Genomic DNA, 16,585 nt, shown 5'->3' on the forward strand with positions numbered 1-16,585 from the left:
ATATAAATCTTCAAGTGTTGGTGAATCTGGTAACATTTATACTCAGATTTCCTGCCATAACAAATGTTGCATTACTAAATGTCACACATACATCATGTGAATGTCTCTAAAAGTAAATACTTTTACATATAAACAAATCACATTATGTAAATGTATAACTACTTCATAAATCTTTAGCTATGACTGGTTTCATGTGTTCATCCATGTCTGAATCAGCTGTTACTGTCCTTGTTGCAGTTTCTGTCCATGGAGGTCTGATCCCTCAAAGCGGATCAAGTTCCTGGTGGATCTCCTGTCTCAAGCAGCAGAGTGGGAGGAGCAGACAGGAGAGAAGACACTGAAGCTGGTATCATCAGTGTGGACTTACAGCACTTTCCCCTTCAGTGTTGATGATTATGAGAATAAGGAATATCAATGTGATTTCCTGCTGGATCTGTACACACATGTGAAGGACTATGAGACTCAAACAGGCAGGAGTGTCCTTCCAGCATTACAGCCAGTTTACCAGTCAGCCAGTCCTGCAGTCTGGTTCATAGACCTCTCAGAGAGAAAGGCCTCCCTCCTCCTAGAAGTGCTGAAACTCCAACCAGAGACGAAACCACTAGAGCTGAAGGGCTGGTCAGATGAAGAGAGTGAAGTGAGGAGTTTCCTTCAGTGTCTGCCCTACATCTCACAGCTGAGGTGAGTCTGAACATGTGTGGTGGTTAGTGATTATGGGATGCTAGGGATTATTATCTTGTAGAAACATTGTAATATAAAACTTCAAGTGTTGGTGAATCTGGTAACATTTATACTCAGATTTCCTGACATAACAAATGTTGCATTACTAAATGTCACACATACATCATGTGAATGTCTCTAAAATTAAATACTCAGTCTCTATCCCAGAGGTTGTAAATCTCTAATAATCAGACCAAGTAGCCCAGCATACAATCATCAGGCTTTATTAATTTAGAACGTTATAAAACAAAATGGCCGTACAATCTTTTTACATTTCACACAGTTTCAGGGTGTAATAATTAGTCATTAATAACTAATCTATTAATCCACCCTTTGACTAAATATTACACACATACTCACAAAATATATGTTGTTATAAAAATGAATCACACACATTGAAGCATATAAGTTGATTTGCATATAAAAACATAAAATATTGTCTCATTCAATACAGGTTCGTCAGGGTTACCCCATGATTAAAAGCGTAACGTTACTCTTTAGCAATGGTACCTAACCTGTTTACCCACTATCTGGAAACAACAGTCTAAGCCTATAGTGAAGAAGATTTGCTTCATCACATCCTGCAATATTGATTAATTAGTACATCACACTTAAAACAAGACTTTAATACACAAAGATCATTACAATAACTTTTAAACTAGAGATTTATAGTTCTAGGTTAACATCCAGTCTCAAACTATCTGAATCGTCGTCGTCCTCCACCAAGCCTGGTGGATCATATTCTTCATTCCTTAGGTCGGAGTCCGCGATTGGGCCGTATCTCACCATCTGCTGTGATACTGCTCCAACGCCTTGCTCACCAACCCTCGGGCACAGGGAATAAGACAACATCCACAAAGAACAAGCATACCCATAGACGCGATTGCCGTGCCTAAAATAGTTACAACAATAGCTTTTTATTTACCAAACATTTGATCAAACCATCCAGTCATTGATGTATTCACCCCCCAGTTCTCAGCCCATTCTTTACTTAATGCAGTGAGACCTGCCATTGCTCTAGTTACTGTACCATCTGGGGCTGTATTGTTGGGGATAAACGTACAACAATGACCTCCCACCATCTTGCAAATACGCCCTTCTCTGCTAAAAGCATTTCGAGAACCAAACTATTCTGCAGGTCATGAGTGAGGTGGCGGATAGTTGGCCTGAGATTCTCTTCACTGCATCCCTTGTCTAATTAACAAATGTTTGTAGATGTAATTAATCCAGTCAACATTTTTATCAATTGTAACCCACCAGAAAAACGTTGTTGTAAACCCTTCTCCAATTTGATCTGCGATTCTCATTACTTTGGTGTCTATCACATTGATAATCTCCGGGGGTCATGGTGAATTGGGGTGCCTTAGTATTATCCTTTTTAAGAGTGGTTATTTTAATATCAGAACAATTAGGTGAGGTTTGGTTTGATCCCAAATCTATCACACAAGAGAACATGGTCTGAGGCATATCTCTTCATGGGAGAAGTCTAATGGTATCTTGAATCCCCCATCTTGTCCTAAACTGACTTTAACTATTCAAATAATCATTCCCCCAATAGTCTTTCTTGGTTTCAGTATTTCTACGAGATCGAATCAGTGCATCATTTCCCTGTTTAGGTTGACCTGGATTAATCCATAATATGGTTAACATGATGATGCAGCTCAGAGTCCCCCAAAATCCCAAAAAAACGCCATCCCAATCCTGTCCCTGACCCACCTGCCTGGTACTTCCCCATACCCACACCTCTATAAACACCCCACAGTGATGAAAGGTCGGGGTAGGGTTTCTTCGTTAACAGAGTTTACCCCCGAACCCTAATGGGTCAGTTTTTCTCTTTAACTCTGTGTGTGTTCAACGGTGTTGGTATGTGGGCCTACCTTTTTGCAATGGGTAACGTGGACCCAAGTGGCTCTCTCAGCTATTCTTATAGCGAAGGCAGTTACCAATAGGACTTGGTATGGTCCCTCCCAGCGTGACTGCTTTCAATCCTTTTTCCTCAACGATTGGATCCACACCCAGTCTCCAGGTTGTATACTATGAGTCACCTTCTCCTTTAATTCTCCTGTAGGACACACATTCTTAGACATACGGTTAACGAACAATTTTCTCATGTGTTCTGCTAGTGTATTCTCTAGTTCTATGTCTGCCTGTTCTGGTCCTGCCAACTGTGGCATTCTGTAAGGTCTTCCAAACACTTTCTCAAAGGGGGATAACCCATCTTTATCTGGGGTTACTCTAAATTTCTTCCCTTCACTCCGTGATAACTCTATAAAATCAATTTCCAATTGCTGGAAAGGGTACTTAGCCGGAGGATACTCAACCTGAGGTGCCCTTTGTCTGCCCTGGTGATTATTTTGAGCACAGATAACACATCTTGAACAAAATATATTTTTAAAAATAATTAGTAATCCCATATGCAACAAAGTGTTGTCTAATCTGCTCTACTATCCATCCATCCTTTTGACACATGTCACTGCCCATGTGTCAATATTACCACCTACCTAAACAATCACTTAGGTAATATTGGTAATTTATCATCCAATTGCCATCCCTTATTTATTTTTGAGACTGTCCCTTGCTTCTTTATTGCTCCTATCTTCCTGATCTCATTACTAAATAAATGATCTAGGTAATAGCTGTTTTGCATTAGATTGTGCCTTCCTCTGATTACTGCAGCTCATTGCATTAATTTAGTTTCAAATACCAACTTGTTGTTTATTAAAGCATAATAAAAATGAAATTTAAATGACAACATTTGATAATACCTCAATTTACTTCTTTCCCGTAAAAGTAATCCAAGATTAGTACAATTGACTAGCAACAGGTATCCCTCATTCAGGGAAAGCTCTCTCTCTCTTCTGTTATTTTATGGTTCAAATAATATATATTATTACCAAATTATAATCTTCACACTATTCACAGTACTATAAATTACCCTCAACTTGGTAAAATAAACTATCTTAAAGTCATCCTCTCATGCCTTTAGAATTACCAGTGTGGATGATTAATTAACACCAGAAAGTTAAAACAGAGTTCAGAGGCCATTGAAATCATTCAACGAACTGTTCCATCCCATAGTATACTAAACATTACCATCATTCTAAATATTTCATAAATGTTACTTATCCCAAGTGTTCATTAAGTCCTTGTGACATTTATTCTCATAAGAAATCATATATACCCTAAACTCAGTCAAAACCGAAAAACTCCCTAAGATTCACTGTGTGTGCTCCTTTAAGACTTATCACCTTTGACCTGTTGAAAACCCCCTAAAATCAAAATAACAACCCTTTATAAACATCATACTAGGTGTGTTGTTTTTTATTTGAAAAACCCAATTGAAACACAACAACCAAAAATAGCCAGGCCCCACTTAATTTGGTAGCTCACTTTTATGACCTAAATACTGCCTAACTCAACTAAACTGATCCCCCTATCCCTGGGCAACATTCCAATGAGATAAGCAAATCTCTTTCTCCTGGAAGAGAAATTATACATTTTGTTAACCTTCAATTACCATCAGTAATCTAAAGATGGTAAGTACACACAAAACATGATACAGATATCCCCAGTCCTAACTCATCAATAATCGTTTGTATCAATCTAATTCCTCATAACTAATCCATAAAACCACTCAAAATTCCTTGAGTATACAATGATTATGTTTAATTGATTACCCTTCAGATCATATCCTCTTTAAATCTCACAATGATTATTGAACCCCTAAATCTGCTCCATGTGATCCCATATAAAATAATCCATTATCGTTTATTTTGATCAACACCTTAGGAAAATCTGTTTCCCCTTCTATTGTTCTGTCACCCTTCTTAATGTCATATGTAATACCTTGCTAAAACCAAGTATAGAGTTTATTTGTCATAATTCATTGGTATTAGATTTAAAAGGTGATCGAATAGCTCCTGATTTATTATGTCATTAATGCATTTCTTTTGAAAAAATTTACAAGTGAATAGGTTGGTTTACTTTTAAGTTTAAGTTTCCCACGTATCTCGTTAAAGTTTTGACCAATGAGGTAACTTGTTAAATTGCGGCCAATGGGAGAGTGGACTGGTTACTGGGAAAGAAAAGAGAGGGAAAAAGTTGAAAGAAGGGAGAGGAGAGACGTTAGTGGGGTTGGTGAAGGAAAAACGACCAAAGGAAACGATAAAGAGAAAACAAAACCATACCTACAGAGTTTTTTTTAAAGGGAAATCCTGATTTTATTTCTATAAGAGAGTGTTTATTATTTCGTTAAGAAAGGCCTAGTGGAGACTGAAGCTGCCGTCGCATTGTGGAGACATTCGACATCCTAGAGGTTAGCCTAGCATCGTGCAAGACTTGGAGAGAATTGCTTGTGACGATCAACGAGTTCGGGTTTCCAACGGATGTTTGTTTCTGCTACGGAGTACTGGCTGCATTGATAGCTGTGTTCACCTGTGGATCTTGTGAGGACACCTGCACGGAACTACTATATTTTGCTGAGGCATTATCTACAAGTAGTGAGTAACTACAAATGTGGGGTGGACTTCGGGACTTTATGTATGTCGTCATTTTTTTATGAGCTCCAACGTGCGCCCAGGGTTTAAGCAAGCTTGCAAATAATTTGGACATGGGTTGTGGAAAAATCATTGGGGTTTATTATTTTTATTTATTTTGATGTGATACATTGAACATTTGATTAATATAGATCTTGAACCTTATGTCTGTTGTATTGGTGGAGTCATGTACTGTTTCATTTAATGCATGGGAAAGCATATCCTTATAATAATAACCAAGTCTATAATCATTCTATCTGAAGTTAATACCCTATTTGTCATTCACCCTAGCAAGTTTACAATAGGGATTCTTATTGGAGATGTCCTTCTCACCTAATATCCCATGCTGTTCAGATATTCTAAATAAGGTAATATTGTGAGAGTCAAATTCGAGCCTGGTGAGAGGGTTACACATATTTCACTCATTTGCCAATATATCCCTTACTTCATATAAGTAAGCAGTGATATTTTATTCCAGGCATCTATAAAAAAAAAAAATAATAGATACGTTGTCTCCTACTGTCACTTAACATATACTGTAGGGGATTTCCCTCAATCTTGAAAAAATAAAATAAAAACACAAAACTCCCCCCTCAGAACACATCAGATAACTCCACGTATCATTAAATTCACTAAACCTATAAATAACAAACCCATAACCACCTTCCGGTAATCTACTGATTTAAACCTGTTGCATTAATTTATTAAAATATAAACCTTTTGTTTAATAAATCCACTGTTTGCATTGAACACATCTCTCAGTCTCTCTAGGTATTGAATAATAGTCTCACTGTCTCCCGGCTTACACTCGTGGACTTTGGAGAAGTCGGCATGTCTGTGATAATATTCTCTCAGATTATCACAGAGTTGTGCCAATTTATCACCATAAGCCCCTCCTTCTGCCCACTCTAGAACCCCTGTATTCAGCTTAAAGCTGGCGGTCAGCCCTTCCATATCTCTTCTGAACTGGTGTACCCCCGTCTTAGGGTGGGGTATCCCTTCCACTGCTCTCACTACATCTCTCTGCTTCGTTTACTAAATCCTGGCATTAGTAAATTCTAATACAGCAGATATACAGTGGGGAGAACAAGTATTTGATACACTGCAAATTAATTACTTAAAAATCTGGATTTTTGTTTTAGATTCCGTCTCTCACAGTTGAAGTGTACCTATGATAAAAATTACAGACCTCTACATGCTTTGTAAGTAGGAAAACCTGCAAAATCGGCAGTGTATCAAATACTTGTTCTCCCCACTGTAGGTAACTGTCCTTTCTAAGTAGGCTACAAATAACACCAAACACATGCCGTAGTTGACCAGCATATATTGAATTTATCTCCATAGTATTAATATCCAATGTAGTGATTGACGTTCCTTAATAGAAACCCTAAATTGGCTTTGTACAATATTATATTAATTATGTCTCACCCATGACGTATGTCTACGTTTGGGTGAGCAAGTTAATATATAATTATTATTCCAATTATTATTTTATGACGTCTCTAGCCTCTCATTCAAGATGGAAAATCCCCATCATCAAATATACTCCCAGCAGAACTTAAAAAAACAAAACAGACTGTGATTTCCAGGACACTGCCCCTTTGTTTCTGGCCTCACTATCTCCCAGTGAGTTGGCCCTCCCTTAAGTTCTCTCCCAATCTGCTCTTGGTAAACTGCAAACATTTTATTGCTTCTGGTTTCATAGGGGATTGCTTCTGATATGGCCTATGATTAGATTTGGGTATCACCTGTACTGGAATTACCCCTTTTATTAATCCTACGTCTGCTGGACCCCGGGACCACAAATGCTCTGGAACTTCTTTTAAGTCTGACTCCTGTTGTTCTGTCAACAGGTATTCCTCTCCTCAGTATCTGCTATTCTCATCTAAATGTACTATCTGTGGATGGGCTGTGTTGATCGCCACTCACAATATTGACCCAATCAGTGATCCTCTTACCCTTGGATACCCACTGGCCCATGTCTTTCCAGTCCTCTGCTGGCTCCTTTGCTAGGGACACATGTGGGCTCCATCTTTCCCTGAACTTTGGGGCCCTAGTTCCACCTCCACTGCTGCGTGGGTGTTGTCATAGTGAAACCATTTCAAGGCTATAGTCCTTTCTGTGGTTTTAAATAATGCTTCCTCATAGATTGCATCTGGACCTGGGTGTTGGTTATACCAGAGAGTAAAGTGTAGGTCATCGGGGGACATTTTAGTGGGGCCTGGTACTACATCATCAGCAAGTTCCATCAAGGTTCGGGGAATATCAGTTATGCCCCACCTTAACAAATCTTGACTATAACAATAACATGGCTCCCCTTCCCCACAGACCACCATATTGTCTCTGACTATGTGTGCTTTCATTCCCCTCTCAGTGGAAATGATGGCCACATTCAATTTAGTCATTACATCACGTCCTAGTAAATTTACCGGACACAGCTTAGATATCAGGATGGGTATGGTTGCCTCTCCTCCTGATTGGTCATGTTTTAGGGTTATTGGGGCTGATAACCTTTCAAAAAATTGATGTCCAGAGGCAGATCGCACTATGATTTTCTCCCCATCAATCCTGACTCTATCTGGCTTGTCTGTTGCACAGATTGCTATCCTGCAGGCTCCCGTATCACAAAGGAATTTAATTTTCTTACCCATTACTGTCAATGTCAAATAAGGTTTCTGTTCCTGATGAAGTGCTAAGTCAATAGTAGCCAATTCAAACACCTCACAATTTGGATCAATGGGTTCCGTAGTCTCCCCCTCACTAGAGTCTACTCTTTCTCCCTCAAGGACTAGTCAAGCCTTATCTTCCTCTTCCTCACGCTCAAAGCTGGGAAATAGACGTCTGTTAGGCTTCTCTCTTTTTTCTTTCTTTCCTTTTCCTTTGGGTTTGCATTGAAAGGAGTTATGGCCTGTCTTACCACAGTATCTGCATGGGGCCTCACACTCTCTGGCGAAATGCCCTCCTTTGTTATAGTTGAAGCACCGACCTTCCCCGCTTTAGCCTTCACTTTTCCCTGTGTTTCTGCCTTTACACGCTATTTCCCCAAGAGTGGCCATTAGGTACTCTGCTCCTTTCTGCTCTTTCTTGGCTCTGTCCTGTCTGTTATTCTGCTCATGATGAATTGCATATCGTTTAACCTCAGCTAGCGATGCCACCCACCAAAGTCCTTTTAATGGTTCTGCTTATCTCTGGTCTCATTCCACTGAGGAATGCTAACTTTAATTGCTGATGGTAGGGCGTATCATTCCCCTGTCTCTGGTCTGGTTCGGTATGCCACTGTTTGCGTTAAACACATATTTAACCCTCTCTAAGTACTGGCTGACAGTCTCACTATCCTCTTGTTTACACTCATGTGCTTTAGAGAAGTCTGCATGACGATGGTAATGTTCTCTGAGGCTATTACACAATTCAGTTATTTTCCCAACATACTCTCCGTGATCGGCCCATGGCAAAAGTGCCCTCTGGGCATCCCCTGAAACCCACTGCCCTCTAACGGCAGCCCAAACCTTACTATTCCTGTTTTGGGGTGGGTCATTCCTTCTACCGCTCTGGCCACGTCCTCTGTGTTCATGGCCTGTCTGCTAAATGGCATATTATTATTATTATTATTATTATTATTACTGTATACATCTAAGGTTGCTGGGGCCCCTTTAATTCCCCGCCAATAGATTAGGTAAGGCTATCAGTGGGTACTGGCCCCCTCCTACTCTCTCTCTCTCTCTCACTGCTTCTTTCTCCTTTACACACCTTATGTATCTGTTTAAGCATGGATTTGAGTTTATCTGCGTCCAGACGTCCCTCAAAACCATACCTCTCCCTCCACCTGGTTACATAATGGAGATTTCTTCTATCCCTGGATTCCATAAATCTCTCATCTCCGGTTGACCCCGCGACCTCCTTGGAGGGTTTGCTTCCCATATTGGCAGGACTCTTTGATCATCCTATACCCAAAACATTGAAAAATTACTTTATAGCTTTTACCAAATTCCTGAATCTCACCTTTATTTGAATTTAGATTACTTCCAACTCTCGAATAATAGTTTTTGTCACTTTAACTGAGTTGTTAGGTATTAAATAATTTTACAATTTAGCTTTTAATGATTTATTCGATCTTTAATTAATTTGTTATGTTTCTTCCTCAAAATAGTCAATTCTAATTACTTACTTCCTCACACAACCTATTTTGGTCCCTGTTTTTGGAATGTATTCTTAGATGTGACTTTTGAGCAAATATTAGGTCTCAGGCAAGATTATTGGTTAACACTACCGGCAACTTGGAGTTTGTACTAAGACAAATTACGGCTCCAGTTTCATGGAATGAATAGAGTTACTGCTAACCTACAGTTGTTTGTGACTTATAATATTCTATTTCTCCCACATGCTATTTTAATTCCTCCTGGTGTACTTTTGACAACCCTCTTTCATATTGTCTCAACACAAGGCTAGTTTATGTTCGGTAATGGCCTCTCTACCAGGAGTCTATTTTGGACCCCCCCACCCCCCCGTCTTCTAAAAACGGGCTACCGGGATGTCGATCCCTTTGTGGATTATTGATGGAACCTCACTACAGCAAATTTTTACTCCATAAATCCTTACTGCAGGTTACAGTTCAATTCCCCCAAAATCCAATTAATAAAGACTACTGACCTTATTCTTGTAGCTGGGACTCAATTTGGTTGGATCTCGTCACCGTTCCTGTCGTGAACCAGTTCACCACCGGCCTGGATTAACCCTCAATCTTAGAGGTCAGGACTTTATCCCACGGATTCTAGATCCGCCCGTGCACGGTTTTGGGGCTCCCTGGGATGACAGACAACGGGTGTTGAGATCCGGCTCGAAGGACCAAGCTGTTACATGAATTTCGATCCCAATGTTTCAAAAATGAACTTACTACTCAGTCTGTAGAGGTTGGAAATATCTAATAATCAGACCAAGCAGCCCAGCATACAATCATCAGGCTTTATTCATTGAGAACGTTCTAAAACAAAATGGCCGTACAATCTTTTTATATGCACACGTCAGAGAAAAAAATAATCCCTCCCCTCTTTAGGCGGGCTGTAGTTTTCCACTGGAAAACTGCTCTCCTGACCATCATGTCACACACACACACACACACACACACACACACACACACACACACACACACACACACACACACACACACACACACACACACACACAAGCCTAACAGTTTCTCTACTCCCTAAATTCCTCAGTTATCAGTTGCCTATAGACAGTTCTCCTTGTCCTTTGTTGTCTGGCCTAACTCTTACTCACATTGCTAAATAGTAACACAATGTCATCATCTTTACTGGTCCTACACTCACACATTCTAACACATTTCACACAGTTTCAGGGTGTAATAATTAGTCATTAATAATTAATCTATCAAAATGTGTAACTACTTCATATATCTTTAGCTATGACTGGTTTCATGTGTTCATCCATGTCTGAATCAGCTGTTACTGTCCTTGTTGCAGTTTCTATCCATGGAGGTCTGATCCCTCAAAGTGGATCAAGTTCCTGGTGGATCTCCTGTCTCAAGCAGCAGAGTGGGAGGAGCAGACAGGAGAGAAGACACTGAAGCTGGTATCATCAATGTGTACTTACAGCACCTTTCCTTTTCTCAGTGGAGACAATTCTAAACAGAGTGATTTCCTGCTGGATCTGTACGCACATGTGAAGGACTATGAGACTCAAACAGGCAGGAGTGTCCTTCCAGCATTACAGCCAGTTTACCAGTCAGCTCCTGCAGTCTGGTCCATAGACCTCTCAGAGAGAAAGGCCTCCCTCCTCCTAGAAGTGCTGAAACTCCAACCAGAGAAGAAACCAGTAGAGCTGAAGGGCTGGTCAGATGAAGAGAGTGAAGTGAGGAGTTTCCTTCAGTGTCTGCCCTACATCTCACAGCTGAGGTGAGTCTCAACATGTGTGGTGGTTAGTGATTATGTGATGCTAGTGATTATTGTCTTGTAGAAATGTTGTAATATAAATCTTCAAGTGTTGGTGAATCTGGTAACATTTATACACAGATTTCTTGACATAACAAATGTTGCGTTACTAAATGTCACACATACATCATGTGAATGTCTCTAAAATTAAATAGTCAGTCTATATCCCAGAGGTTGTAAATCTCTAATAATCAGACCAAGTAGCCCAGCATACAATCATCAGGCTTTATTAATTGAGAACGTTATAAAACAAAATGGCCGTACAATCTTTTTACATTTCACAAAGTTTCAGGGTGTAATAATTAGTCATTAATAATTAATCTATTAATCCACCCTTTGACTAAATATTACACACATACTCACAAAATATATGTTGTTATAAAAATTAATCACACACATTGAAGCATATAAGTTGATTTGCATATAAAAACATAAAATATTGTCTCATTCAATACAGGTTCGTCAGGGTTACCCCATGATTAAAAGCGTAACATTACTCTTTAGCAATGGTACCTAACCTGTTTACCCACTATCTGGAAACAACAGTCTAAGACTATAGTGAAGAAGATTTGCTTCATCACATCCTGCAATATTGATTAATTAGTACATCACACTTAAAACAAGACTTTAATACACAAAAGATCATTACAATAACTTTTAAACTAGAGATTTATAGTTCTAGGTTAACATCCAGTCTCAAACTATCTGAATCGTCGTCGTCCTCCACCAAGCCTTGTGGATAATATTCTTCATTCCTTAGGTCGGAGTCCGGGATTGGGCCGTATCTCACCATCTGCTGTGATACTGCTCCAACGCCTTGCTCACCAACCCTCGGGCACAGGGAATAAGACAACATCCACAAAGAACAAGCATACCCATAGACGCGATTGCCGCGCCTAAAATAGTTACAACAATAGTTTTTTATTTACCAAACATTTGATCAAACCATCCAGTCATTGATGTATTCACCCCCCAGTTCTCAGCCCATTCTTTACTTAATGCAGTGAGACCTGCCAGTGCTCTAGTTACTGTACCATCTGGGGCTGTATTGTTGGGGATAAACGTACAACAATGACCTCCCACCATCTTGCAAATACGCCCTTCTCTGCTAAAAGCATTTCGAGAACCAAACTATTCTGCAGGTCATGAGTGAGGTGGCGGATAGTTGGCCTGAGATTCTCTTCACTGCATCCCTTGTCTAATTAACAAACCTTTGTAGATGTAATTAATCCAGTCAACATTTTTATCAATTGTAACCCACCAGAAAAACGTTGTTGTAAACCCTTCTCCAATTTGATCTGCGATTCGCATTACTTTGGTGTCTATCACATTGATAATCTCCGGGGGTCATGGTGAATTGGGGTGCCTTAGTATTATCCTTTTTAAGAGTGGTTATTTTATTATCAGAACAATTAGGTGTGTTTCGGGTCGTTGTCATGCTGGAAGACCCAGCCACGACCCATCTTCAATGCTCTTACTGAGGGAAGGAGGTTGTTGGCCAAGATCTCGCGATACATGGCCCCATCCATCCTCCCCTCAATACGGTGCAGTTGTCCTGTCCCCTTTGCAGAAAAGCATCCCCAAAGAATGATGTTTCCACCTCCATGCTTCACGGTTGGGATGCTGTTCTTGGGGTTGTACTCATCCTTCTTCTTCCTCCAAACACGGCGAGTGGAGTTTAGACCAAAAAGCTCTATTTTTGTCTCATCAGACCACATGACCTTCTCCCATTCCTCCTCTGGATCATCCAGATGGTCATTGGCAAACTTCAGACGGGCCTGGACATGCGCTGGCTTGAGCAGGGGGACCTTGCGTGCGTTGCAGGATTTTAATCCATGACGACGTAGTGTGTTACTAATGGTTTTCTTTGAGACTGTGGTCCCAGCTCTCTTCAGGTCACTGACCAGGTCCTGCCGTGTTGTTCTGGTCTGATCCCTCACCTTCCTCATGATCATTGATGCCCCACGAGGTGAGATCTTGCATGGAGCCCCAGACCGAGGGTGATTGACCGTCATCTTGAACTTCTTCCATTTTCTAATAATTGCGCCAACAGTTGTTGCCTTCTCACCAAGCTGCTTGCCTATTGTCCTGTAGCCCATCCCAGCCTTGTGCAGGTCTACAATTTTATCCCTGATGTCCTTACACAGCTCTCTGGTCTTGGCCGTTGTGGAGAGGTTGGAGTCTGTTTGATTGAGTGTGTGGACAGGTGTCTTTTATACAGGTAACGAGTTCAAACAGGTGCAGTTAATACAGGTAATGAGTGGAGAACAGGAGGGCTTCTTAAAAAAAAAACTAACAGGTCTGTGAGAGCCGGAATTCTTACTTGTTGGTAGGTGATCAAATACTTATGTCATGCAATAAAATGCAAATGAATTATTTAAAAATCATACAATGTGATTTTCTGGATTTTTGTTTTAGATTCCTTCTCTCACAGTTGAAGTGTACCTATGATAAAAATTACAGACCTCTACATGCTTTGTAAGTAGGAAAACCTGCAAAATCGGCAGTGTATCAAATACTTGTTCTCCCCACTGTATCTGCCCCGAAATCATCAACACAGGCCCAATAGTTCCTTGCTATGTCATCTTGCATAATTGACTTTACCGTTATCACCAGTTCCGTTTTACATTTATCATGGGTTTGTTTAATTCCCCATCGGTGTACTGTGTCCATTCCATTCTCAAAGTATGTTTCCCAGGTATGTTTAAACACCCTTGCCCAAGGACATGAGCGTTTCCCAGTGCAAATGCATTTACCATACCTTCTAGGACCTAACTTTCTTGTACACGCCCCCTTCTTACCAAAGCCCCCAAAACCTCCTATCTCTTCATGGGAGAAGTCGAATGGTATCTTGAATCCCCCATCTTGTCCTAAACTGACTTTAACTATTAAAATAATCATTCCCCCAATAGTCTTTCTTGGTTTCAGTATTTCTACGAGATCGAATCAGTGCATAATTTCCCTGTTTAGGTTGACCTGGATTAATCCATAATATGGTTAACATGATGATGCAGCTCAGAGTCCCCCAAAAACACCATCCCAATCCTGTCCCTGACCCACCTGCCTGGTACTTCCCCATACCCACACCTCTATAAACACCCCACAGTGATGAAAGGTCGGGGTAGGGTTTCTTCGTTAACAGAGTTTACCCCCGAACCCTAATGGGTCAGTTCTTCTCTTTAACTCTGTGTGTGTTCAACGGTGTTGGTATGTGGGCCTACGTTTTTGCAATGGGTAACGTGGACCCAAGTGGCTCTCTCAGCTATTCTTATAGCGAAGGCAGTTACCAATAGGTCCCTCCCAGCGTGACTGCTTTCAATCCTTTTTCCTCAACGATTGGATCCACACCCAGTCTCCAGGTTATATACTATGAGTCACCTTCTCCTTTAATTCTTCTGTAGGACACAAATTCTTAGACATACGGTTAACGAAACATTTTCTCATGTGTTCTGCTAGTGTATTCTCTAGTTCTATGTCTGCCTGTTCTGGTCCTGCCAACTGTGGCATTCTGTAAGGTCTTCCAAACACTTTCTCAAAGGGGGATAACCCATCTTTATCTGGGGTTACTCTACATTTCTTCCCTTCACTCCGTGATAACTCTATAAAATCAATTTCCAATTGCTGGAAATTATTTTGAGCACAGATAACACATCTTGAACAAAAGTTATTTTTAAAATAATTAGTAATCCCATATGCAACAAAGTGTTGTCTAATCTGCTCTACCATCCATCCCTCCTTTTGACACATGTCACTGCCCATGTATCAATATTACGACCTACCTAAACAATCACTTAGGTAATATTGGTAATTTATCATCTATTTGCCATCCCTTATTTATTTTTGAGACTGTCCCTTGCTTCTTTATTGCTCCTATCTTCCTGATCTCATTACTAAATAAATGATCTAGGTAATAGTTGTTTCGCATTAGATTGTGCCTTCCTCTGATTACTGCAGCTCATTGCATTAATTTAGTTTCAAATACCAACTTGTTGTTTATTAAAGCATAATAAAAATGAAATTTAAATGACAACATTTGATAATACCTCAATTTACTTCTATCCCGTAAAAGTAATCCAAGATTAGTACAATTGACTAGCAACAGGTATCCCTCATTCAGGGAAAGCTCTCTCTCTCTTCTGTTATTTTATGGTTCAAATCATATATATTATTACCAAAATATAATCTTCACACTTTTCACAGTACTATAAATTACCCTCAACTTGGTAAAATAAACTGTATTAATGTCATCCTCTCATGACTTTAGAATTACCAGTGTGGATGATTAATTAACACCAGAAAGTTAAAACAGAGTTCAGAGGCCATTGAAATCATTCAACGAACTGTTCCATCCCATAGTATACTAAAGATTACCATCATTCTAAATATTTCATAAATGTTACTTATCCCAAGTGTTCATTAAGTCCTCGTGACATTTATTCTCATAAGAATTTAATATACCCTAAACTCAGTCAAAACCGAAAAACTCCCTAAGATTCACTGTGTGTGCTCCTTTAAGACTTATCACCTTTGACCTGTTGAAAACCCCCTAAAATGAAAATAACAACCCTTTATAAACATCATACTAGGTGTGTTGTTTTTTATTTGAAAAACCCAATTGAAACACAACAACCAAAAATAGCCAGGCCCCACTTAATTTGGTAGCTCACTTTTATGACCTAAATACTGCCTAACTCAACTAAACTGCTCCCCCTATCCCTGGGCAACATTCCAATGAGATAAGCAAATCTCTTTCTCCTGGAAGAGAAATTATACATTTTGTTAACCTTCAATTACCATCAGTAATCTAAAGATGGTAAGTACACACAAAACAGATATCCCCAGTCCTAACTCATCAATAATCGTTTGTATCAGTCTAATTCCTCATAACTAATCCATAAAATCACTCAAAATTCCTCGAGTATTTGATTTATGTTTAATTGATTACCCTTCAGATCATATCCTCTTTAAATCTCACAATGATTATTGAACCCCTAAATCTGCTCCATGTGATCCCATATCAAATGATCCATTATCGTTTATTTTGATCAACACCTTAGGAAAATCGATTAGTTACCGGAGTGTAACTCCAGTTCTATGAGTGGAGCGGAGCCCCATAGGGGAGCTCTGCTCCTAATGGTTTACCCTCTGCCCTAAGGCAGCAGCAGCCTGAGACAAAATTATGCACACACCTGCAGCCAATGGGAGCACAGGTGTCCCTATAAGAGGGGATGCCTCCCCTCAATCAGCCTCCCGAGATATTTATCTTCAGCGAGACTAGAGAGGGTCGGCAGGGCCTTAAGTCCTATGGGGCTCCCCTCCACTCATAGAACTGGAGTTACACTCCGGTAACTAATTGTTCTATATCGTGGAGCTCCGCCCCAT

At 40.0% G+C, this 16,585-nt stretch overlaps 1 protein-coding gene across 1 annotated transcript in view; it reads left to right on the forward strand.

Moving 5' to 3' along the window:
• Positions 1–551: 551 nt before the first annotated feature.
• The window catches only part of LOC311121266 (uncharacterized protein), a gene marked incomplete at its 3' end in the record, with an annotated part of 30,784 nt that continues 14,750 nt past the window's right edge, over positions 552–16,585 (forward strand). The window contains exons 1-2 of the mRNA XM_084195776.1: positions 552–681; positions 10,736–11,167. Of these exons, the coding sequence (XP_084051902.1) occupies positions 10,854–11,167 (314 nt within the window). The 5' untranslated portion in view covers positions 552–681; positions 10,736–10,853. The remainder of the gene's footprint in view (positions 682–10,735; positions 11,168–16,585) is intronic.

Source organism: Coregonus lavaretus (assembly GCF_964263955.1).
Source record: "Coregonus lavaretus genome assembly, contig: HAP1_SCAFFOLD_1620, whole genome shotgun sequence".
NCBI classification, from domain to species: Eukaryota; Metazoa; Chordata; class Actinopteri; order Salmoniformes; family Salmonidae; genus Coregonus; species Coregonus lavaretus.